At 42.4% G+C, this 26,037-nt stretch overlaps 1 protein-coding gene across 6 annotated transcripts in view; it reads right to left on the reverse strand.

Annotated features, from left to right (window-relative positions):
• Positions 1 to 402: 402 nt before the first annotated feature.
• The window catches only part of PDZRN3 (PDZ domain containing ring finger 3), a 268,499-nt gene continuing 242,864 nt past the window's right edge, over positions 403 to 26,037 (reverse strand). For all 6 annotated transcript variants that reach the window (XM_056524638.1, XM_056524636.1, XM_056524642.1 and 3 more), the window contains 7 exons: positions 22,374 to 22,627; positions 15,757 to 15,844; positions 11,106 to 11,204; positions 9,406 to 9,468; positions 8,784 to 8,882; positions 7,604 to 7,720; positions 403 to 4,676 (listed from right to left, as the gene is read on the reverse strand). In XM_056524638.1, the coding sequence (XP_056380613.1) occupies positions 3,135 to 4,676; positions 7,604 to 7,720; positions 8,784 to 8,882; positions 9,406 to 9,468; positions 11,106 to 11,204; positions 15,757 to 15,844; positions 22,374 to 22,627 (2,262 nt within the window). In that variant the 3' untranslated portion in view covers positions 403 to 3,134. The remainder of the gene's footprint in view (positions 4,677 to 7,603; positions 7,721 to 8,783; positions 8,883 to 9,405; positions 9,469 to 11,105; positions 11,205 to 15,756; positions 15,845 to 22,373; positions 22,628 to 26,037) is intronic.

Here is a 26,037-nt window from a genome sequence, read left to right on the forward strand (position 1 = left end):
AAATCCAAAAAGAAAAGAATTTCCTCTGTAGTATAAAGCCACTGATAAGTACTGGAAGGATTACGTTTTTTTTTTTTTTTTTTTTTTTTATATAGATGTAATTTATAAATCTCTTGTGTAGTAGAAACAGAGTCTGGCACTGCTGTGGTGGAAGCTGGCTAATTGTGAGCGCAGGTGTGGAAGTAAGCTGAACGATACTGGGGGTGCTCAGTCTAAGTAGCAGAAGACCATACAGAAACCAAAAGGTGTAGAAATGAAGACGGCACTCACCCAGGTACGTTTGTGCTGACGGTTTCTTTATTTCATTTCATCCGTAAATTCGTGCTGGGAGGTGCAGTGTCGAGCAGGTATTAGCGGCAGGAACGCTGGAGCTCACAGCGTGATGGCCATCACACTGTGAGCTCCAGCGTTCCTGCCGCTAATACCTGCTCGACACTACACCTCCCAGCACGAATTTACGGATTAAATGAAATAAAGAAACCGTCAGCACAAACATACCTGGGTGAGTGCCGTCTTCATTTCTACACCTTTTAATTTATAAATCTGTTTAACTTTCTGGCATCAGTTGATTTAAAAATAAAAAGTTTTCCACCCGAGTGCCCCTTTAAGTGTAATCCTTGCTGAGCACATACTGTTTCTCTTTGCTTTTCTGCTTTTCCTCCAAGCAGACAGTCCAGCAGATCTTATCACACATGATGACAAGCATCTACGTGTAGACTACACCTCACACTTTCTTGTCCTCAGCTTCAGAGAGCTGAGCTTCAGTAAGCCGTGTGATTATCCCTGATTGGCTAAGGCTCACACACCTCCCTCATCAATATGCACTGCATCTCTAACCACGTGACCCGCTCACTCTGTGGAGGCAGCCCATTCTTGCAGCTCACACAGGAAACAAGCAGCAACGGCTCATGGTTTGTGTAGTTTTTTGCCTAACTCAGATTTTCAAAGGCTGTTTATGGTGGCTATGGAGGTCTAATTTTGGGAGCTAAATCAGCTGGGATGCCTCATGGAGTCATGGTGAGCATATATGTCCAAACAAAGAAGTGGCCACAGCACACTGGAGTATCAAAAGTGTAGGTAACTTTTATTCCAAGAACATATAGGTGATCCTCTAGACTACTAATTGCAGAGTATGTTGTTGTGATTTGTGATTGTAAAATTTTATATACAATGTCTATTTTTATGAACAGTGTCTAATTTAATTTTTTTCAATATTTTATAGTTCACGGGTGGGGATGGTGGCTAAGACAACCCTTCAAGACTGTTTCACTTTATCTTGTACTTTATATATTTAATAAATCTTGATTATTTCACATTTTTTTAGTTGTGTCATCACTGTGGACCAATCACATCTTGGGTCATCATTTTTCCATCACTGCCATCAGTTCACAAATAATTTTGTGTTTTTAATAATTTTTTTTGCGTTTTCTTTATTTATTTTCCTATAATTTTTATTTTTACTGTTATTTTGCTATTCTTTTTATATTTTATTTTTATTATTATTATTATATTTTTTTGCTTTTGGGCTGTGCTAGAATACCCCTTGTGTGCCTGTGGAACATGAATGTGGCACCCCTGAACATTAAAGTGTATAATCTTAATACCGTTGGTTCCCCCGCGGGAATGGCCCGGGACTGGTTCAGCCCTGGACCATAACATTGTCTGTCTATCTGTCTGGGTCTCGCTCTTGAGACTGGTTACAGATTGGGTAACCTATGGTGGGTGGGGAAATCCAAGTGCCGTTGATGCAAGTCTCCAGTATGTATGGTGATGGATTAATACAGTTATATTGAGGCATTAGACTCCCAGTGATTGGGGTCTAGCTTGCCAGTACCTCAGTATTTATTTTACCTTTTTTTTGGTTTCCTTATGCCCGATTCCAAGATGGCTGATTCTGACTCAAATGTCCTAGCGCGCAATCTACAGTACTACGGCACTTATTCCATTTTCCTTATGCACAATTCTAAGATGGCTTTTTCTGACTCCTATCTCCTAGCGCGCAAGCGGATCACGAGACCACGGATCACGTGACCGTGATGTCACAGGTCCCGTGATCAATGCATTCCGGATTGTGATTGGTTCACACTATGGTGAAGGATTAAACAAGCAGTGACACAGTCGCAGTTTGTTTTACCCCACGCTCACTGACACCATTATACCAGGTGAGCTTAGCCACAAACCACCACCCCCCCCCCCCGCTTATATTGTAAATTTAATATCTACAGCTGTTCTTAATAATTGATTGCAACTATCCATTCTTGATTTTATATGTACTGTGTTTACAGTTGGATGTTTTTAATGTCACCTACACTTACTTTGGACATAATAAGGTGTCCCCTATTACTTATCACGTATTTACTGAAGCACTGTATTAATAAATTGATGTTATGGTTTATTATCACAATTATATATTTATTGATCTATTTCCTCTATATAAACTTTGCTGTGATCACTGTCATTTGGCTTGAGAATGGTGTTGTGAAAACACCGAAACATTGCACCTATATGTTCTTGGAATAAAAGTTACCTACACATTTGATACTCCAGTGTGCTGTGGTCACTTCTTTGTTTGGACCTGCATTTGGACCCTGGACCAGGGCCTCATAGACCTGCTGGCAGCTACTTCTTCCCCTGGATGTGCTGCTTTCTTATATACATTTTTATTTTGACCCCTTTTGGCTGAATATCCCGTTTACACTTTGACGTAGAGGCAAAGCTTGCAATAAGGTCCATTATTAGCTTCTAGAATACTTGTTGATTGTTTCCATGTAGCACCATAATTTTACTACACTGTACAGAGTTTAAAAAAAAAGAAAAAAATACATGAAAATGTCAAAAAAGCTGATAAAAATATCTTATGAAGTTGACAGGTTTGACACTTTATCAAAAGTGGAGCTTCACTTAAATGACCTAGCTGTGTATTGGTTATATACATAAGTCAAATTGCAAGATGTAAAATTATTATTCATAAAAAAGAAGAAAAAAACTATTATTAACAGTGACTGTAATTATCTTATATTTACAAAACAAAGACATATTTGCCACATTGAACGAGGCGGGGAATTCTACCACAGCGGTAGTTTGTTATATACAAAAGAAAAACGAAAAATCCCAAAACAGCAGTTTCGGACTATTTATACAGTTGTGACTGATAGCAGGGAGTTGTAGACCCTCGAACCATCAGGAGACCTCGCCCCGTGTGTTAACAGTTCTTGTATTGTCATCCAGTTGTCAAAAATCTTTTTGTTGCGCTTCTTCATCATCTTTTTGTGGCTGAGGTCAATGATGCTGACCTCCTTGTTGTCTTCAGCTGTCTGTTTCTCCTTGAGGCAGTCCAGCCTACTCTGCATCATAAACTCTCTTCTTTTCCTCTGCTCTGAGGCCTTGCGGAGATGCTGCTTCCGTTCTTCTTTGCTCCAATAACGTCCCATTTTCATCTCACTAATGGCGTCATCATCTGTTGTCATGCCACTCCTCTCTTCCTTAATCTTAATGGCACGTTCTCTCAACAACTTGTCTCTAACTGGTCGTTTTGTGATGTAACGTGTCCCATCACTCCGTACCTTCACTTTCCATTCCATCCTGGATTCTGAAGTGTTTTGAAGGTCTTTACACATGCTGACCAAACTCATCTGGCTCTGGGCATACTCTACTGCTGATTTTTGTTGGATGAGCTGCATGTAACTTTGATAGTGCTGAGCGTGGGCGGGGATGTGGGCATGCTTATAGGGTGAGTGGCGATACTGTGGTGCAAATGAGCTGGAGTTCTTTTCTGAGAGGCTTTTGCCTACCTCATTGACTTTTTTGTCTTTAACTTCTGAGGGTCGGCTGCTTGGGTCAGAGTCCTTGGATGGTTGGAGATGCCTGGCAGGGCTGGACTCTCTGCTCTCTCCGCTTGATCTCAGATTCTTCTGGGTTGTATTATAAATAGAACTACCCACAGCTCCCTCAACATTTGGGCAATTGGCAGCATCGGCCATCCTACGTAATGAGTTCTCAGGGGAAATCTCTAAAGTCAGTGGGGTGCTACGACAGCTTTCCCCGGTGTTGTAGGCACTTGAGCTGTCCTTGTCTGACTTTTCTGGCAATTCGGTGATATCGGAAAGTTCGTGGCGGCGGACATCGATACTAGTGTTGTAATTTCGGAATCCACTATTGTGTAACATCCAGGACTCTCTGTATTGCTCTTTTAGCTGCTGCATCTTGTGTGCCCGTACAATGTTCAAACATTCAAGCTCAATGTTGTGTAACTCTTCATTCAACATCTCAAGTTCTCGATCTACACTTTCTTGGTCACTCCGGTTGGTCTCCATGGTGCTGGTTTGGTAATATCTACAGCGTTGGTTCGAACTTTGCACTTGGCACTTGAGTTCAAGCAGTTCTCGGAATCTCTCACACTCATCCATGGGGATGCCCAAGAAGTCAGCATCTGTGCAATCTGCAGATATGAAGGACTCATTGCTAAACTGCATATCTCCACTGCCCAAAGTGTCCTGACTGTATATGAGCTTTTTCTGACTGCCAAGGGTATTTGATGATGTAGTGTGATCATCCTGCTCTGAACTCTCATCATTCCGAGTGCTTTCATCTGTGCGCCCAACACCACTGTCTTTCTCAATCTGGTTTGACAGAATGGTTGCTGTGTCTGTGGTTCCGCCATCTTCTTCAAGTTTTTTCTAAAAATGAAAAAAAAAATTGATTATTTTTGAAAATTTTTGACAAATACTGTCTAATGAAGCTCTAAAAAAAGATGTAAAACGAATCGAAACTGTACATAACATGTAAACTGCATAAGCCCAAACATATCTAGTCACAGTATGACATGAACTGACTTTACTTTAGTTGGGTAGAGCTGCGATATCAGACCCAACCAATGGTCAGGATGGTGCTTTTTCTAAAAATTAAAGCAAAGTAGTCTTTTTTGTAATCTCATACTTTCCCTTTAAACGGATAGGGGATAAGATGTCTGATCTTGGGGTCCCTAGTGGCGTGCCGCAACCGGCGCTGTTTTACAGCGGCGGGTTAGGGCCGGAGGCTCGTGACGTCACAGCCACGCCATGCTCGTGATGTCACGGCCATGCCCTCTCAATGCATGTCTATGGAAGGGGGCGTGACGCCCGTCACACCCCCTTCCATAGACATGCATTGAGGGGGCGTGTCCGTCATGTCACGAACCTCTGCCTCGCCTTGACAGTCGTCCGGCATAGAGTGAGGTTCGCTCTGTGCACTGGATGTCTGGGGTGCCGCAGCCGAGAACGCGGGGTTCCCCAGCGGTGGGACCGCGCGATCAGACATCTTATCCCCTATCCTATGGATAGAGGATAAGATGTCTAGGGGCAGAGTACCCCTTTGACCCCTTAAGGACACAGCCAATTTTAACCTTGAGGACATAGCCAATTTTATGTTTGCGTTTTTGTTTTTTCCTCCTCGCCTTCTAAAATTCATAACTCTTTTATATTTCCATTCCCAGACCCATGTGAGGGCTTGTTTTTTGCATGACCAGTTGTACTTTGTAATGACATCACTAATTTTATTCTAAAATCTATGATAAACCCCCCCCAAAAAAAATTGTGTAAGGAAATTTAAATGAAAATAATTTAGCAAATTTGGGGGGTTTTGTTTTTGCGCTGTACACTTTATGGTAAAAAGTACATGTTTTCTTTATTCTCTGGGTCAATATGATTAAAATAATACACATGGTTATATACATTTCAATTATTGTACTGCTTTTAAAAAATCTCAAACTTTTTTTTTTTACAAACTCGGTATGTTTAAAATTACCCTATTTTGACCACATCTAACCTTCTTATTTTTCCATATTCAGGGATGTGTGAGGGCTCATTTTTTGCACCATGATCTGTATTTTGTTTTGTTACAACTTTTGCATATATGTGACTTTTTGATCGCTTTTTCAAAAAAAATTTTTGCAGTTTTATGTGACAAAAAAGCTGACATTTTTGACTTTTTTCTTTAGTTTTTATGTTTATGCCGTTCGCCTTAGGGGATCATTAAAGGAGAACTACGGGATTGAAAAATGTATCCCCTATCCTAAGGATAAGGGATAAGTTTCAGATCGCGGGGGGTCCGACCGCTGGGGCCCCCCGTGATCTCCCGTACGGGGCCCCGGCTCTCTGGTTAGAGAGGGCGTGTTGACCACCGCACGAAGCAGCAGCCGACACGCCCCCTCCATACACTGCTATGGGAGAGACGGAAATTGCCGAAGGCAGCGCTTCGGCTCTCCCATAGCAGTAAATGGAGGGCGCGTGTCAGCCGCCGCCTCGTGCAGTGGTCGACACGCGCTCTCTATGCAGAGAGCCGCGGCCCCGTACGGGAGATCGTGGGGGCTCCAGCGGTCGGACCCTCCGCGATCTGAAACTTATCCCCTATCCTTAGGATAGGGGATAACATTTTAAATCCCGTAGTTCTCCTTTAACATTATATTTTTATAGTTCAGACATTCAGACACGCAACAAGACCAAATATGTTTATTATTTATCAGTTTTTATGATTTTTTGTATTAATATGGGGAAAAGGGGTGATTTAAAACTGTATCGGGAAGGGGCTTTTTAAAAAATTTTTACTTTTTTTTCCACTTTTTTTACATTTATTTACACTTTTTTAGTCCCCATAGGGGACTATTTATAGCAATCATTAGATTGCTAATACTGTTCAGTGCTATGCATAGGGCATAGCACTGATCAGTATTATTGGCGATCTTCTGCTCTGGTCTGCTGAAAGGCAGATCAGTGCAGAAGACCACGGGAGACGGATGGAGGCAGGTGAGGGGCCCTCCATCCGCCATCTTGGCTGATCAGATCAGCCATTATAAGTGCCACACTGCCACAGATGCCATGATCTGTTTTGATCACGAGACTTAGGAGGTTAATGGCAGACATCAGTGCAATCGCTGATGTCCGCCATTACTGGAAGGTTCACGGCTGCTGACAGCCGCCGGGACCCGTTGGGAATGAAGCAAGCGCAGCTCCTGCGCTCGTGTCACAGCCGTGCCGTAAATGTACGTAAGTGATGCTATGCAGCGCCGTCCATTTACTGCACATGTCCTTAAGGGGTTAAATACTTTCTGACCTGACCTGTTCTCCCTTCCCTTTATATGTTTTTGCAAGCCTCAATCTGTGTACAGTATTTTCCATAGAAGTTCCTTACGCCGCATTGATGATTCCTAACAAGCACAGAATTGTTCTGCTGTCTGCTTTTGAACATGACTGTATAAAAAAAAACAATATTCCCACTCTGGATTATTTAGTGACCAGAACTTTTTACAATTCAATGTGAAAAAAAAGTTTTGAAAAAATGTTTTATTCTTCCGCACACAAATGAATATTATATATTTCTACAGCGGTCGTATCTTTCTGAGCTGTCAGTCTGGTTATCTTAAGCGCATCCAGCTAAAATAATGGAATGTTTTCACCGCAAAATTTATCATCCTCTCCCCTGTGGGCCTTTAATGTAAAACTCTGGAAATCTCCCCCTTCCCTGCTTCTCATAACCTCATCTATTCATTATAGCGGCTGGTTAGTTTAATCCATTTAATGGAAGCCGGGAATCGGAATATCAGATCGGACAAGAGATGTTGATAGAGTACCTGCTGGAGCATGCTGGCTGTAAATTGCATTGCTTGGTGGTGTTGTTCCTCCAACATGTCCATGTGTAAATCATCCAGGAAATCATTTCTGTCATCGTCCATCCATCCTTCATCCAGCTGGGAAGCAAAAAAAGAGACGATGTGAAAAACTGTTGTCAAGGGAACAATGCCTGCTGGTAAAACATCAGCCCATTATCTATTGTAATACCAAAATCTGCCTTCGAATAGTTTAGAATCAGTAGGATGAACAGGGTGCAATTGACTTTTCTGGGTAAAATACGAAGAAAAAAAGAGGACAGCGCCCTATGTGTTACCTTTAACTGAGACCCTACCTGGACTCTCACCTTGTAGTTGGTTTAAAAAGGATTCAACTGACTAAAACAGGACAGAGGAAATGCTGGTAGTGGGGAACCTCATCTAAGAATGTTAAGGAAATAAAAATTTGGGCCATTTTGGGCACAGTCAACCAACCCTATAGATAAGCAGCGATTCTGTATGTACATTGTTCTTAAAGGAGTTTTTCCCAACTTAAAAAGTTATCCCCTATCCACAGGATAAGCGATAACTATCTGAATTGTGAGTCTGAACACAGCTCACATAGAGAATGAATAGAGCGGCAGCACACATGTGCCGATCCATTCTGATGGGAGACTCTGGTCGACTTTCTCAAGATCAGGGGTTGGCTTCAGCAGTTAGGTGGTGGGCTTCAGCAGTTTAAGGATGGGCTGGGAGAATAGATTAGCAATAATAAAGTTCTGGAAGACACCTTTAAGGCGAGTTGCTTAGTTTCTAAGGCTGGGTTCACATGTAGTATTTCACTCCTTATTTGGTCAGTAATTGTAGGAGGCTCAAAAACGTGGCTGCACCCTAAGACGAAAATGGGAACGGAAGACTTTGGATGGGAGAGGGTAAGTGCAGTGACTTATGTGGAGTTCTTTTCCCTATTTACAATGGGAGAAGCAAGGGGGTGTGGTGGGGGGGGGGGTCAAACATGCTCTTCATTATAGTCTATTTGGGTACTCTATTTAGTCTAGTGTAGTCTCTCATTTGATTCCTGTTCTTTGCACCAATTTCCCTTGTGGCCCCCTGTAGGCCTGTATTTTATACACAATGGGGGACACAGGACCCTTAATGTGTAGAAAGGCATGGAGGACTCAGACTTTTAGCATGCGGTACGTACCTGTAGTTCTGGCCTTGCCACTAATAACAAAACATTTCTGTCTTCACTTGTGAGGAGGGCGACGGCTTCTTCATGGTTGTGAACATCAATGCCGTTAATCTATGAATCAAGAGACGAACGCTGTGAAGTCTACAGTGAGAAAACTCAGTAGTCATTCCTTTTCCCCTTGCTATGGTGCTGAGTTTGTTTCCCCCTCCACCCCCTTTTCATGGCTTTTGAGAAAAGGATGAGCAGACATGGTGCCAGACTTTTTTTTTGCTAATAATGCAGTTTCTTTGTAGAGGGCTGTCCGGCACAGTTTCTTATAACCCACAAGCTAGGGCAATGGGCCCAACATGGCTAGGAGCAGTCACCAGCAGTCTAGATCAGTGGTCTCCAAACTGTGGTCCTCTTGTTGCTAGAGGGCCACAGTTTGGAGACCACTGTCTTACTTATTGCAAGTACCATAGAGGAGACTGCCCCTAGCCATGTTGGTCCCATTGCCCTAGCTTGTGGGTTATGAGAAATTGTGCTGGACTAAAACTGGAAAACCCCTTTACGTTGCATATCTGTGTTGTAGAGGTGTCTACCTACCCCAGGGAGAACAGACGGACCTGCTAACCAATGTGATCTGTAGTCTCACCTGTATTATCCGATCTCCCTCTCTGATTCGTCCATCTTTAGCGGCAATGCTATTAGGGTCAATCTACAAAGAAATAAACACATTTGTGAATACACCATGTAAGTGCATCACCCAGCTTTCTCACACCCCCGAATGGCAAAACTAGAATTGTAGCATGTCTTATACAGAAAGTCAGTTTACTGTTCTAACCCATCTAAATACCCTAATCAAAACAGAGTGGCTTGTTGGCAACCCCTGGCACCCAGTATTTGGGGCAAATACCTCATGGCTTCGGCTCATCGGCCTAACCACAACCCTTTGGAATTCTGCTTTACGACATGTTCACACTGCGGAAACTCCGTCTGGTGGCCGCCACTGAAAATACTTTGATGGTAGGACCGCGCGGCACTGCGCCATCACTATTATGGCTATGCTAGTGCTCGCGGACTTCTGTGCAAAGAATTAACATGTTCTTTCTTTCTATGAGCGGAACAATTTGCGGGAATTCTGCAGTGTGACCATACCCTTTAAGTGGTAAAGAGCAGAGGATGTATCACTGCTTAACTTAATATGCAGGAATCAGGAAAAGTTAAGTGGCAACATCTGTGGGAGCACTAATGGCAGCCATATTAGTTGTCAACCAGCTTCCCCAGGTACTCCCCAGATACAATTAAGGACACAATGGGGATTTATCACACTCTGGGGGAGATTTATCAAAACCTGTCCAGAGGGAAAGTTGCTTAGTTGCCCATAGCAACCAATCAGATCACTTCTTTCACTTTTGAAAAGGCCTGTGAAAGATGAAAGAAGAAATCTGATTGGTTGCTATGGGCAACTTTTCCTCTGGACAGGTTTTGATAAATCTCCCTTTCTGTGTAGAGGAAATGTGGTGCAGTTGCCCATAGCAACCAATTAGAAGGGCCTCTAAAAAATAAAAGAAGCAATCTGGTTGCAATGAGCAACTGCACCACTCTTCCTCTACACAAGTTTTGATAAATCTTGCAAATGACTGGATTTTCAGGAGAAGTCGGAGATGCAATTTATATCTTAGGCCTTGTTTACAGGGTGGACTTTCTGTGGGGTTCTTCTGCACTGTGCACACGGCAAAATTTTAGAGATGGAAACATTGCAAATTCTTTCTGTGGAATCTGTTTGGAAATGCATTGCCGTCTATAGAGACGGTATATTTCTGAGCAGTCCTCGCTGACTGCAGAATGTCTGCCTGAAATTTTCCGGCTGAAAATTCCACCAAAATTCTGTCGTGTGAACATAGCCTTAAAGGAGCGTGTTTGGTACGGGCTATCAAATGGGTATGGGCTGCAATACCAGCAGCACCCCATGGAGAAGGGTGGCGCTGTTTCTAAAAAGAGGCAGGCAAGATTCTCTAATCCGATAACATCTTTAAACATAATGCTTTAGTCATTCAAAGGATGATGCCCACGCGAGGACAGGATGTGCCATAAAGCATTGTGTCTGTATCTCGGGGCCATAAATCTGGAGTTAGGGTGTCATCTTTAATCCTCTATTACATATGGGGGCCGCTTACTTTCATGTGTGAATATGATCTGGGCGGCACTGGTCTCTAAAGTTATGAAATAATTGGAGATGTTCATGTTTGATTCTTGGAGGTAATCGTTTCGGGAAGACATGTGCGTCGCCCCCAGCAGTGATGAGGCCTGTCACCCGATACTAGTCCTTACTGTAATCTCCCCGGGTCTTACCTCACTGACATAAATCCCCATGTCATCCTCATCATCCGTCCTGTAGCAGACAGTCAGGCCCAGCTTATCCTGGCTGTTCACTCTGTACAGGTCTATTTCCTAATGGAGAGACAAGATGGCAGCAGTGAGCTCATGCACATGTAGTAGAAGAGTTTGTCAGAAGTAGTTGATACAGAAGGGCTGTGTATTATGTACCGTATTTTTCGCCATATAAGATGCACTTTTTCTTCCCCAAAACTGGGGGGGAAAAGTTGGTGCATCTTATATGGCAAATTCACATTAAAACCGGCGGTCCCTGCGGCCATTAACGGCCGGGACCCGCGGCTAATACAAGACATCACCGATCGCGGTGATGCCCTGTATTAACCCTTCACACGCGGCGATCAAAGCTGACCACCGAGTCTGAAGCGAAAGTGATGCAAACCCGGCTGCGCAGTCACGCTGTTCTGGACCGCCACGGTGAAATCGCGGCATCCCGAACAGCTTACAGGACACCGGGAGGGACCTTACCTGCCTCCTCGGTGTCTGCTCCAAGCCAGGATCCCCTGCATGGCCGGCGCTCTCCTTCGTCGTCATCACGTCGTCGCGCACGCCGTCCCATCATCCAATAGGAGCGGCGTACGTAGCGACGTGATGGCGGCGACGGAGAGCGAGGATACCGGGCAGCAGAGACGTTCCGGAGCGACGGGGACACCCTGGGGATGCGGCGACAGCGATGGAGGGTGACATCCAGGGCAGAGGTGACGAGTCCGGAGCGGCGGGGACACGTGAGTATTACCTCCTATACCAGTGGTCTTCAACCTGCGGACCTCCAGATGTTGCAAAACTACAACTCCCAGCATGCCCGGACAGCCGTTGGCTGTCCGGGCATGCTGGGAGTTGTAGTTTTGCAACATCTGAAGGTCCGCAGGTTGAAGATCACTGTCCTATACTTTACATTGTATTTGGTTCAGAATCTTTATTTTCTAGATTTTTATGCTTTAAAATTGGGTGCATCTTATATGCCGGAGCGTCTTATATGACAAAAAATACGGTATATACTACTTTTTAATATTTTCACACAATGTAGAGCTATGTTTTTTAGACAAAACAATGAATATTATTTGCCAGATGTGTTCACTCAGTGTATTTCAGTTGACGGTGAGCTGAGTTATTCTATGTAGCAAAGCTGAGTGTGTCGGATAAAGGAGAGCTGAGTCTAAGACAATGAAAAGCAGAGTTTTCAGGGGAGCAGAGTTTTTCAGATAATGCAGAACTAAGTTGGTAAGATGTGAAGAGCTGTGTAATTCGGATAATGTGGCAGTACTGAGTTTTTTTTTATAGATATTACAGAGCTGATTTTTTTACATGTAGTAGTGCTGAGTTTGTCGCTTGTGGTTTTACATAGGTAAACCAACCACATCATGGCAGTTCCTAAACCCCAAAAAATGCAGCTTGCTAAGTGAAAAATGTGTCTCTGCTACATCTGGTCTCCCTTGGAGACATTTCATTCTGGTGATGTATATCTCACTTTTCATTTCCCTGGAAGGGCCGGTTAACTTACTCAGCTCACAGTGATTTTACATCAGGGAGATCAATAATGTGCAGTCTGGGTCTATTTGTCAATACCCAGCCATTCCACAAAAAAGTAGAAAAAAGACGCTCTATTGATTTCTTGTGAAGGGGACGTTTCCTACATGGTCCGTACTGGAAAAGCACAAAAGCGCCAAAGACGTGGTAACATCATTTGTTCTCTGCTTCTGACATTTGAAATACTAAATGTAATGGGGCGGGCGGTGACAAAATGAATTGAACAACATTAATTTGGGAGGAAATAATGGCAGCTGTTTATTAGATTAGTGCCTCTCCTGTAGAAATAAATGACATTAGACATGTCAATGTATTATGCACTTTCATCTGCCTATCTATCTTATATCCATCCACAGTATCTATCTATCTATCTATCTATCTGACTGTCTGTCTGTCTATCTCTCATATCTATCTATCTATCTTATATCCATCCACAGTATCTATCTATCCATCTGTCTGTCTGTCTATCTCTCATATCTATCTATCTATCTCTCATATCTATCTCTCTATCTATTTCTCTATCTCTCTATCTATCTATCTATCTATCTATCTCTCATATCTATCTCATATCTATCTATCTATCTATCTCTCATATCTATCTATCTATCCATCTATCTATCTCATATCTATCTCTCATATATATCTATATATCTCTCTATCTATCTATCTCATATCTCTATCTATCTTATATCTATCTATCTATCCATCTATCGCATATCTATATATTTTTCATATCTATCTGCCTTTGCCTTTCCCTGTCTATCTAATATCTATAATCCATCTTATATTTATCCACCCTTCCATGTATTTGCTCTATCTATCTATCTATCTATCTACAAACAGATGAGCAGCAGCAACACCGTTATAAAGTGCAAGATAGTGTCTTTATTCACACAATGTGAGGCGACGTTTTGGTTTGCTCACCAAACCATTTTCAAGGCTTGAAAATGGTTTGGTGAGCAAACCGAAACGTCGCCTCACGTTGTGTGAATAAAGACACTATCTTGCACTTTATAACGGTGTTGCTGCTGCTCATCTGTTTGTATTTACTTGGACCCCTGGACCTGGGATCTCGCTGACGGCACCCGTGCACTTTACCAGGAATGTGCGGCTTTCCTTGTGGTTTTTGTATCTATCTATCTATCTATCTATCTATTTATCTATCTATCTATTCTATCTATCTGCTGAGGTTCTGGCCCGGGGTCTCTAAATAGGAAAAGGGGCGATTGAGCACTGCAGCCCCTTCATTCCATCGATCGATGGTGGTCCCAGAGTTTGGACCCCTACAAATCATAAAGTAATGGCATATTCTGGAGATAATCCATCACTTTATAAGATGGAATACCTTTTTTAACCCTATAATAAGATTGGCCTCTATTTGCAAGGGTCAGAAAAATAAGAAAAATCTGATTAGGATGTAAGTATAGCAGACCTGCTACTATTATCAATAGGGAACCCAGTGGTAGGTGTTCATTTACCATACAGGGAAATATAATATAATATAACTTCAATTGATTGTAGTCCACAGGACTGACAGCTGCTGTAGCTGTACTCTGCTCAGTCTAATAGTGGGGACCCCATCTATTATCTTAGGATACCCTGAAAGGTAAATCCAGCAATTATATTTGCTCCCACATGCAACAATAATGTAAAATTGTTGAGGGGACAATTCTATAGTATAATGTGACTATGTGGTCCCTTTATAGTCTCTGCAAATTGTCCCATAAGACGTTAGAATGGAAACAGTGCTGCAGGATAATACATCATTATATATCGGCAGTAACATTACACAGAGGGTTCACATACTTAAAAGAGCCTTGATATAAGATACCCCTCAGCCCTTTGCCACATGATGAGAAAGTGAGACTAGAACTATTGGTTGACCCTGAGGCTGGTAGAGGCCTGGCTGTGGTGAGCAGTGACCGGGATAAGTAGGCCATGTATTAAGGAGCCGCTGTCAGACAATTAACGAAATGGCATTGACACGAAGCCTTCGCTGGCCCAGATGACAGCCCTCCAACTCATGGACATAAGGCAGGGGGTGATCTCGGCTCCCTAATGGGGGAAATATTTAAATGTGACATCTTTGCTAGCGGTCACAGAAGCAGCCCCCCCTCGTCCCTTTTGGAGAGTGCTGCGTTTAACATGTAAATGGCCTTCTATTTACTTGCTCCTGTCCTGTAATGCTTCTGCAGCCTACTCTTATGACAAATCAATAGAACTTAGCGCTCTTTGGAACACAGGATACCATGTGCAAGATGTCATTGTGTACAGGGAGAGCAAGAAACGCGGCCTGGCTGAGGTAAAACAAGATCATGTGAATAATTAATGGAAAATGTGGTTAGACAGCTGCTTAAACTGGTAATCTCTCCCGCCTGGCATGGGGTGACACGTTTGTAGACACCAGTGACATTTCCACTTTACACTTAAAACACTGTCAGACATATTTCTTGTATATGAAAAGCTCTGCAACCCTTGAAAACACAGTGACTAGATTTACTAAAAAAAAAAAAAAAAAAAGGCAAATTCTTAGCGTAAATTTAGAGTACACAGATTGCACAAAATATTACACACTGGATAAGGTTGTTATATTTGTAGACTGTCTAGTCTAAGTTTAGACCAACAATTAGTTGGTTTAAACTGCACCAAAAGTTTGGTGCATTTTAGTGGTGCATGATGGAGTACCTTAAGCTACACCCCCTTTTGCCGAAGACATGCCCATTTTTGCATAGGCCACATCTTTGTCTCTTGCTAGCTATAGCTATATCTCCCCCAAGGTGCTTGAATGTTAATAATGAATAGAAATGGGCAGCAAAGGTGTAACATCAGCAATGAGGGAAAGGAATGTGAAGCTCCGCCCCTGAGGAACCCAGACACAAGAATCTTTTGAATATAATTCTCAGTTATTCTGTCTACAGGATGGCTCGTATGGATAGATAATAAGGTCCACTGATACCCCTGAAGTAATGGAGTTGCAAACTTTTCTGTGATTATCATAGTCTCCAGAAGATTGGAGAATCACAGAGAAATTGACTGTGTACAGAACTAGCATTCAATTATCTAAGACATTATCAAAACATACCTCTAATTCTAACTCATCTCTGTCAATATCTTGAGGCAAACCTCCCATGAAGTCGTTGGGGTCAAAATATTCGTGAGGTGATGAATGCCTGGAAAAAATAAGGAAATGAGACAACGCCCCTTCTCCGGCTAACAACCAATTATTTTCTGATTCTCATTTGAATAAAGTGAATTTTGTCAAAAGTGCAAAACCTCCGGCCTGTATTATTCATAATTAAAACGCGCTAAATGGTGAGACGAAACAGTAATAAGGACGATTCTCTGGTGCAGTTTGTGGTCAGGACAGAACTGAGGTTGTTCATTTTTTAAATGCAAATATTTCATTAATACAACAGGAAGGTGCCAGAGCATTCAATACGAGCGAGCATTGTATCTGCCATTCATTTCCAACACATCAGAGGCTAGACAAAAGACACCAGGAAACTGATGGAACAGAAAAAAAAACAATACTAATAATAGTTATAATATGCCAGGCAGTAGCTATCCCCAAACCTCTCCTGCTCTGGACAGTTCTTGACATGGACAGAGGTGCCGGCAGAGAGCACTGTGGTCAGACAGAAAGGAAATCCAAAAAGAAAAGAACTTCCTCTGTATTATACTGCACAATAAGTACTGGAATTAAGATTTTTAAATAGAAAAAATTTACAAATCTGTTCATCTTTCTGGCACCAATTGATTTAAAAAACAAATGTTTTCCACTGAAGTACCCCTTTAATGTCTTACATACAAAATAGACAAGTTATAATGGAACAAAAAGCAATATTCTAAATTAGAGCATTACAATGTGCCAGGCAATATCATATTTATCTGTCTATCTATCTATTTATCTTGTAGCACTTGAGAAAGCTAGCAGGAGGCTACTGAAACATTGTCTGATTTTTTTTCCTGCACTATGGAATAAACTAACACATTTTATCCATTTGGTGGCTACACTTATCCTTTGGCTATTGCTTTGGACCTGGTAACCACGGTCCTATACCTACCTGCACCCACTGCTTAACCTCTTCAGGACACAGGGCGTATGGATACGCCCTGCATTCCGAGTCCTTAAGGACACAGGGCATATCCATACGCCCGTGGGAAATCCGGTCCCCACAGCAGGTTGGGGACCGGAGCAGGATGTCTGCTGAAATTGTTCAGCAGGCATCGCGGAATATCGCCCAGGGGGGTCATTATGCCCCCCCATGTCGGCGATGGCCGCAGATCGCTGGACAATTCAGCCCAGTGATCTGCGGCGGATTCCGGGTCAATCGGGTCTCCAGTGACCCGGTGACCAGGAATTACCGGCTGATCGGGGCCGTCGGAGACGGCCCCGAACAGCTATAGCCAGCAGGGGTGAGGTGGCACTGGTGCCACCTCATGATCGCCCTGATTCGTCGGCCGGTTTACCGGCCGACCAATCAGGGCATCTGCTGCGGGTGTCACTCCCGCAACCCGCTCCGCCCCTCTTCCGGAGGACGTGAGCGGGTGCAGGACTTGGACCCCGGCAGCTGGGGACCCCGATCCCCGGCATCAATGTTGGGATCGGGGCCCCAGGAGCGACGGCAGCGGCGAGGGACTGACCTGCAGCGGCGGCTTGCAGCAGTAGGAGGTGAGTGAGAGCCTCCTGCTGTTGCTTAGCAACAGCTCCCAGCATGCAAAAAGGGCATGCTGGGAGCTGTAGTTATGCAACAGCAGGAAGCAGACCACCACAACGCCCAGCATTCCCTTATGGGCATGCTGGGACTTATAGTTTTGCAACAGCTGGAGGCACATTTTTTCTATGGAAAAGAGTACCTTCAGCTGTTGTATAACTACAACTCCCAGCTTGCACAAACAGCTAAAGTGCATGCTGGGAGTTGTAGTGGTGCATCTGCTGGTTGCATAACTACAACTCCCAGCATGCCCGTTGGCTGTCGGTGACTGCTGAGAGTTGTAGTTTTGCAACAGCTGGAGGCACATTTTTTCTATGGAAAAAGAGTACCTTCAGCTGTTGTATAACTACAACTCCCAGCTTGCACAAACAGCTAAGGTGCATGCTGGGAGTTGTAGTGGTGCATCTGCTGGTTGCATAACTACAACTCCCAGTATGCCCGTTAGCTGTCGGTGACTGCTGAGAGTTGTAGTTTTGCAACAGCTGAAGGCACACTGGTTGTGAAACTCAGAGTTTTTTTTTACCTAACTCAGTGTTTCACGACCAGTGTGCCTCCAGCTGTTGCAAACTACAACTCCCAGCATGCACCGTACATGCTGGGAGTCGTAGTTTTGCAACAGCTGGAGGCACACTGGTTGTGAAACACTGAGTTAGGTCACAAACTCAGTGATACATAACCAGTGTGCCTACAGCTGTTGCAAAACTAAAACTCTCAGCATGTACAGTCTGTCAGCGCATGCTGGGAGTTGTAGTTTTGCAACTGCTGGATTCCCCCCCCCCCCCAATGTGAACGTACAGGGTACACTCACATGGGCGGAGGCTTACAGTAAGTATCCGGCTGCAAGTTTGAGCTTCGGCAAATTTTCTGCCGCAGCTCAAACTGCCAGCGAGAAACTACTGTGAACCCCCGCCCGTGCGACTGTACCCTAAAAACACTAACACAAAATAAAATAAAAAGTAAAAAAACACTACATATACACATACCCCTACACAGCCCCCCTCCCCAATAAAAATGAAAAACGTCTGGTACGCCACTGTTTCCAAAACAGAGCCTCCGGCTGTTGCAAAACAACTACTCCCAGTATTACCAGACAGCCACTGACTGTCCAGGCATGCTGGGAGTTTTACAACAGCTGGAGGCACCCTGTTTGGGAATCACTGGCGTAGAATACCCCTATGTGCACCCCTATGCAAGTCCCTAATTTAGGCCTCAAATGGGCATGGCGCTCTCACTTTGGAGCCCTGTCGTATTTCAAGGCAACAGTTTAGGGTCACATATGGGGTATCGCCATACTCGGAAGAAATTGTGTTACAAATTTTGGGGGGTATTTTCTGCTTTTACCCTTTTTAAAAATGTAAAATTTTTGGGAAAACAAGCATTTTAGGTAAAAAAAAAATGTTCTTTTACATATGCAAAAGTCGTGAAACACCTGTGGGGTATAAAGGTTCACTTAACCCCTTGTTACATTCCCTGAGGGGTCTAGTTTCCAAAATAGTATGCCATGTGGTTTTTTTTTTTTTGCTGTTTTGACACCATAGGGGCTTCCTAAATGCGGTATGCCCCCAGAGCAAAATTTGCTTCCAAAAAGCCAAATGTGACTACTCCTCTTCCGAGACATGTAGTGCGCCAGCAGAGCACTTTTTCACCCCCATATGGGGTGTTTTCTGAATCAGGAAAAATTGGGCTTCACATTTTGGGGGGTATTTTCTGCTATTACCCTTTTTAAAAATGTAAAATTTTTGGGAAAACAAACATTTTAGGTCACATTTTTTTATTTTTTTTTTACATTTGCAAAAGTCATGAAACACCTGTGGGGTATTAAGGCTCACTTTATCCCATGTTACATTCCCCGAGGGGTCTAGTTTCCAAAATGGTATGCCATGTGTTTTTTTTTTTTTTTTGCTGTTTTGACACCCTAGGGGCTTCCTAAAGGTGACATGCCCCCCCAAAAACAATTTCAGAAAAATGTTCTCTCCAAAATCCCCTTGTCACTCCTTCCCTTCTGAGCCCTCTACTGCGCCCACCGAACACTTTACATAGACATATATGGTATGTGCTTACTCGAGGGAAATTGGGATACAAATACAAATAAAAATGTTCTCCTTTTACCACTTGCAAAAATTCAAAAATTGGGTCTACAAGAACATGTGAGTGTAAAAAATTAAGATTTTGAATTTTCTCCTTCACTTTGCTGCTATTCCTGTAAAACACCTAAAGGGTTAAAATACTGACTGAATGTCATTTTGAATACTTTGGGGGGTGTAGTTTTTATAATTGGGTCATTTGTGGGGTATTTCTAATATGAAGACCCTTCAAATCCACTTCCAAACTAAACTGGTCCCTGAAAAATATCGAGTTTGAAAATTTTGGGAAAAATTTGAAAATTGCTGCTGAACTTTGAAGCCCTCTGATGTCTTCCAAAAGTAAAAACTCATCAATTTTATGATGCAAACATAAAGTAGACATATTGTATATGTGAATCAAAATGTTTTTATTTGTAATATACATTTTCCTTACAAGCAGAAAGCTTCAAAGTTAAAAAAATTCAAAATTTTCAAATTTTTCATCAAATTTTGGGATTTTTCACCAAGAAAGGATGCAAGTTACAAAAATTTACTATGTTAAAGTAGAATATGTCACAAAAAAACTATCTCGGAATCAGAATGATAACTAAAAGCATTCCAGAGTTATTAATGTTTAAAGGGACAGTGGTCAGATGTGCAAAAAACGCTCTGGTCCTCTAAGCCAAAATGGGCTTGGTCCTTAAGGGGTTAAAGACTAAAACTCTGGATGAGTTGTTTTTATTGGAGATCTATCTATCGATAAAGCACTGAATAAGCAGCTTGCAGCCAACGTGACATTGAAAGCAATGTCAGTCACTTTGTGGCGGTGACCTGGCAGGATTGTGAAGCAGCTTTCTGCACAGGAATTCCCTTTCTCAGCTGGACACATCACATTCGCCTGACACACCGCTCTGGCACTTGTCGGCCCTGGATTTCTAATAACCAAGTGAATGTGCATGATGAGAGCTGCGTTATGTGAAGCTGGTAACTGTACCGTCAGAAAGATGGAGGAGCTCGGTTACTGAGCCGAAACATATAAATATAAGATGAGCTGACCTCCCGATGTTTGTCATCAATTAACTGCAACTTTAATGCATGTGGGAGCTGAAATGGCAGCCATATCTTATAAGTTGCCTTCCAGCTTTTTTGATTCCTGAAAGGCCATTTAGCCTTATTAGGCAGTTATACAGAGCATGGGAAGTTTCCCTGCATAACTTAGCTAAAAGGGGTATTCCGGCTTTATACATCTTATCCCCTATCTAAAGGATAGGGGATAAGATGTATGATCACAGGGGTCCTGCCACTGAGGACCCCCGCAATCTTGGTGCAGCCCCTGGCATTCTGTGCTGGACACTACCTCCGAGACGGGGACGTGACGTCATGGCCAAGCCTCTAGTGACATCACCCCACACCCCCTCAATTCATGTCTATGTGAGGGGGCATGATGAGATTGCGGGGGTCCCCAGCGGCAGGACCCCTGCGATCATACATCTTATCATAACCTTTTGATAGGGGATAAGATGTATAAAGCTGGAATACCCCTTTAAATCTACTATCCTTAACATAAGGGTCTTCACACAGGGTCAATAAGCCACAAGGAAGGCTGGGGACGGAGTTTGTAATGGGTCTCCCTTTTTAGAAAAATAAAACTGTAAAGAAAATAAACTGTAATCTGTAAGTAATCAAATTCCCAGCAGCACCACCACAGGAAAAATAATGCATTACACAGTTCTCATTAAAATCAGTTTTAATGTAGAGACAGACTGGGTCCTCCAGAGTGAGAGAAGCTCCTTGTAGCCGCTGTCAGAATTCTAAATGGTGGATCCCCTTTAATGAAGTCTACCTGTCATTTATAAGATGGTTATGTCACAGAAGCATGTCAAAGTTTTGATCGGTCAGGGTCTCAGTGTTGAGATTCCCACTGATCTTTAGGATGAGTGGGGATGAGCTCCATGGCTCACAGCTATCTCCATTCAGCTTCACTAGTTTTTCCATTAAAAGCCAATGACTGCAGCAAATCGATAAGTGCACCCGCTACCGTGCTTCTCCCTGCTTGTTCTAATGATTGGTGAGGGTCTCAGAGACCTTGATTGATCAAAACCTTTGACATGTCTCTGTTTTTTTTTTTTTTTTAAATAACAGATACACTTTACACTAACATAAAATCTTCCTACCAGGTTTTGAAATGAGGTTTTATAAACCAAACAGTCCCTTCAATATCAATAAGGTGGCCATACACATAGACAAGTGGGTTGGTTGTTGAACGAATGAATGATCATCTGATGGACGATTGTTTAGTTAACCCAGCTATACATTTTAGTCCATATTGGCTGTTACAGGTATTCAGACTGTTCATACTTCATCAATGATATCGGGCAAAGAATGAACAATATTTTTGCAATTATTTTGGGGACATTGTGAGACTACCCTTTACCGAAAGATTGTTTGTGGACAACAGATCCTTCTTAAAAAGTTTTGACAATCTAAACCATGATTTCTTTTTGGATGAACACAGTCTGCTATCAGTTGGCTAAAGCAATTGTTATTTAATTTCTCAGACTAACAATATTTTTGGTTGAAAACATCCACTTTAATGAACTTTAATCCAATGTATATGGGTATCTAAAATCTGACATTTCATAGACCAGAAATCCTGACAGTCCCATACTCATTTTATAAGAATTTACAAATATTATGGCAGATAGCAGATACATGGCTTGTCTATGGTCAGTATTCAAGATCATGGGGTCCTGACACAAAAACATAGGACACCCCCATGATCTAAAGGTGCAGTTATTTCAATATAGCACAGTTGCTGTCCTTATAGAAATTATAGAAATTGTTACAGTAATTGCTGCCACCTAGCTTTCTATATACCCTGAAAAAGACATATATTGTGTATTTATAGGGTTCACACTTACTCTTCATTTAAGAGATAAGGGTCCAGAGCAGACACTGATGGGGACGGAGAGTTCATTTTGGTCAGAGCCATAATGTGCTCAAATGTTATGTCAGTCTGTGTGCACGTGTCCATCATCTGGACATCGGAGGGTGGGCTGTACATCTTTGTGCGAGGTGTCCTCCGTAACACTTGCACCACAATAGGTTCTTTGGCTGTTTTAAAGGCTTCCACCGCTTGGTCATGTGTGGCTTTCGATAAGTCCTTTCCATTTACCTGCAGAGAACATAAAAGGAAATTGAATTGACTTTGATCTGCTGCCCATCTTAAAGGCAAAACAGTGCTTAAAGGGGTACTCCACCTCTAGACATCTCATCCCATATCCTGAGGATAGGGAATAGGATGTCTGACCGCAGGGGTCCGGCAGCCGAATATGGGCAGAATACCTCTTTAAAGAGGTTGTTGTTCAGGATTAGAAGATAGGATATCTACTGTCCATGTAAACCCCCCCCCCCCCCCCCAAAAAAAAAAAAAATATATATATATATATATATATATATATATATATATATATATATATATATATTTATTTATTTTTTTTATTATTTTTTTTTTAAGTTAAAGGGGTTATCCGGGAAAAAACGTATTTTTTATTATATCAACTGGCTCCATAAAGTTAAACAGATTTATAAATTACTTCTATTAAAAAAATCTTAATCCTTTCAGTACTTCTGAGCTTCTGAAGTTGATTTGTTATTTTCTGTCAAAGTGCTCTCTGATGACAAGTGTCTAGGGAACCGCCCAGTTTAGAAGAGGCTTGCTATGGGCATTTGCTTCTAAACTGGGCGGTTTCCGAGACATGTGTCATCAGAGAGGACTTAGACAGAAAAGAACAACTCAACTTCAGAAGCTCATAAGTACTGAAAGGATTAAGATTTTTTAATAGAAGTAATTTACATATCTGTTTAACTTTCTGGAGCCAGTTGATATATAAAGAAAAGGTTTTTTTTCCTGGATAACCCCTTTAACTCTTCTAATACACAAATGTGCTCTGACCTATTGTCACCTCCCATCCCCATATACTCTTACCATAGCATACGATTTTTTACAGCAGGGGGAGCCAATGAGCACAAGAGAAAGCTCCTCCTAGGCTAAACAGAATTAGAAATTTATGTTCCTTCCCAAGGTATGATGGGAGTAATATTCAGAAAAAAATGCTAAAGTATTTAATAAAACATTTTTATAAAAATTTCTTTCATATTTGGCTGCATGATTGAAGTTAAAGGGGTACTCCGGTGAAAACCTTTTTTCTTTTAAATCAACTGGTGGCAGAAAGTTAAACATATTTGTAAATTACTTCTATTAAAAAATCTTAATCCTTCCAGTACTTATTAGCTGCTGAATGCTACAGAGGAAATTCCTTTCTTTTTGGAACACTGATGACATCACGAGCACAGTGCTCTCTGCTGACATCTCTGTCCATTTTAGCAACCATGCATAGTAGGTGTATGCTAAGGGCAGTACTGTGGCTTAGTGGTTAGCACTGCTGCCTTGCAGTGCTGGGGACTTGGGTTCAAATCCCACTAAGGGCAACAATAAATGAAGCATTATTATTATTATTATAACGTCAGCAGGGAGAACTGTGCTCGTGATGTCATCAGAGAGCATTCCAAAAAGAAAAGAATTTCCTCTGTAGTATTCAGCAGCTAATAAGTACAGGAAGGATTAAGATTTTTTTTATAGAAGTAATTTACAAATATGTTTAACTTTCTGCCACCAATTGATTTAAAAGAAAAAAGGTTTTCACCGGAGTACCCCTTTAATATCAATAGTGTCTGGAAGTGCCTTTTTAGCAAGCATGGGGGAGAATGAAATGTCACTCACGGTAAGAATTGTCAGACAGTGTTGGTTACTGATGTAGATGGGGGAGGAGAATCATGTATTTATTTGCGATGGCTCTAGGGAAACTGTCTAATGGACTCATTATATTTCACACATGGAAGGCTTCCCGACGCATTTTTCCGTAGGTATGTTCGTCCTGTGAATTAAATGAAGCTTTGTGTCTGCATTATCTCTGCTCTACCAGAGTTCATAGCAGAATGCAGGCAGCGGAACACATTGATCGCCTCCAGCTACAGGTAATAAACAGCTCTTATCAAACAGTAGGCGGCCATCAATATTCTCAGAAACTTGTTGTTCTAGACACCCCAGAGCTTGTCCAGCTGGTTGCGATGCTACCTGCAGCATCAACTCCCCCCTACCCACCCCTGTCCTAAAAAAAAGATATTGATACACAGCTACAAGTACATTAAAAGTTTAGAAAACAGGGTGTGAACTTTTTACTTCCAGAAGCAGCACAACTTTTATCCATGGGTTGTATCTAGTATTGAGGCCCCATTCACTTAAACAAAGATGCGCCAAAATAATAACAAAGCCTATAAGACAAGAGTGTGCAAAAAAAAAAAAAAAAGCCACTTTTTTCTAGTATTGGACAAAGATTTTTAAGGTTTATCAGACCCTCTGTATAGACCAGTGTTTCCCAACCAGGGTGCCTCCAGCTGTTGCAAAACTACAACTCCCAGCATGCCCGGACAGCCTTCGGCTGTCCGGGCTTGCTGGGAGTTGTAGTTTTGCAACAGCTGGGGGCACCCTGGTTGGGAAACACTGGTATAGGCATCAATATTAGGCTGCCAGGGTCCATACAATACAAAGGAGAGAAAATAGGCAGAATACGGCACTATATAGTGCAGTTACTAGGGGTGTTGGTTGGTTGTAAGGCTGGTGGATGGGTTCGCTCACCTTGGGGTGTTGTGCTGGCAGGCACAACACTGGGAAGCACATATTAATAGGTTGGTTTCGGGAGGCAACCGGCTGGCGGTACCGTTGGCACTACGGTGCTGGATGCAGGTAAGTTGTCAGGTGCAAGGGTAGCCTGACAGGTAAGTTGTCCAGTACAAGGGTAACATCGCAGGGTTTTCCTTGCGCCGGGGAAGAAAAATCCGACTTCCCACCCATGGCACATTCACCCAAGGACACAATTGGTGCAAGCAATGTGTCTTTTATTCAGATTAACAAAGGCTTGATGGACAACGTGTTTCGAAGGGTTAACCCTTCTTCCTCAGGTCTGTACAGATGTCCTGAGCATCGGTAAACATTGAACTAACCCTCCGTATGGACCTGAGGAAAAGGGGTTAAACCTTCGAAACATGTTGTCCATCAAGCCTTTGTTAATCTGAATAAAAGACACCTTGCCTGAACCAATTGTGTCCTTGGGTGAATGCGCCGTGAGTGAGAAGTCAGATTTTTCTTCCCCGTCACAAGGAAAACCCTGCTAGGTTACCCTTGTACCGGACAACTTACCTGGGATCCATACAAGAACCACAGCCTTTTCAATATTTATCATTTACTATCTGGAGGCTAGGTTATCAAATTTTAAAAAGGTGGACAACTAAATGAATACTCTCACAATACAATTTTGTGTTGTACATTAGAATCCACTGGAATCCATTAGAATCCCCTGGATAAAAAAAAAAAATCCGTAAGCCATCTCTACACAATAGCAATACTATGCAAGGGCAACCCTAAAAATGATTGTGCCTCAGACAACACGAAACACTGAGAAGGCTTCTATGCCACAAAATCCATATTTAGAAAAGCTCAACCATGGTCCACCCAATATATCTTAT

This window comes from Hyla sarda, chromosome 6 (genome assembly GCF_029499605.1).
Source record: "Hyla sarda isolate aHylSar1 chromosome 6, aHylSar1.hap1, whole genome shotgun sequence".
NCBI classification, from domain to species: Eukaryota; Metazoa; Chordata; class Amphibia; order Anura; family Hylidae; genus Hyla; species Hyla sarda.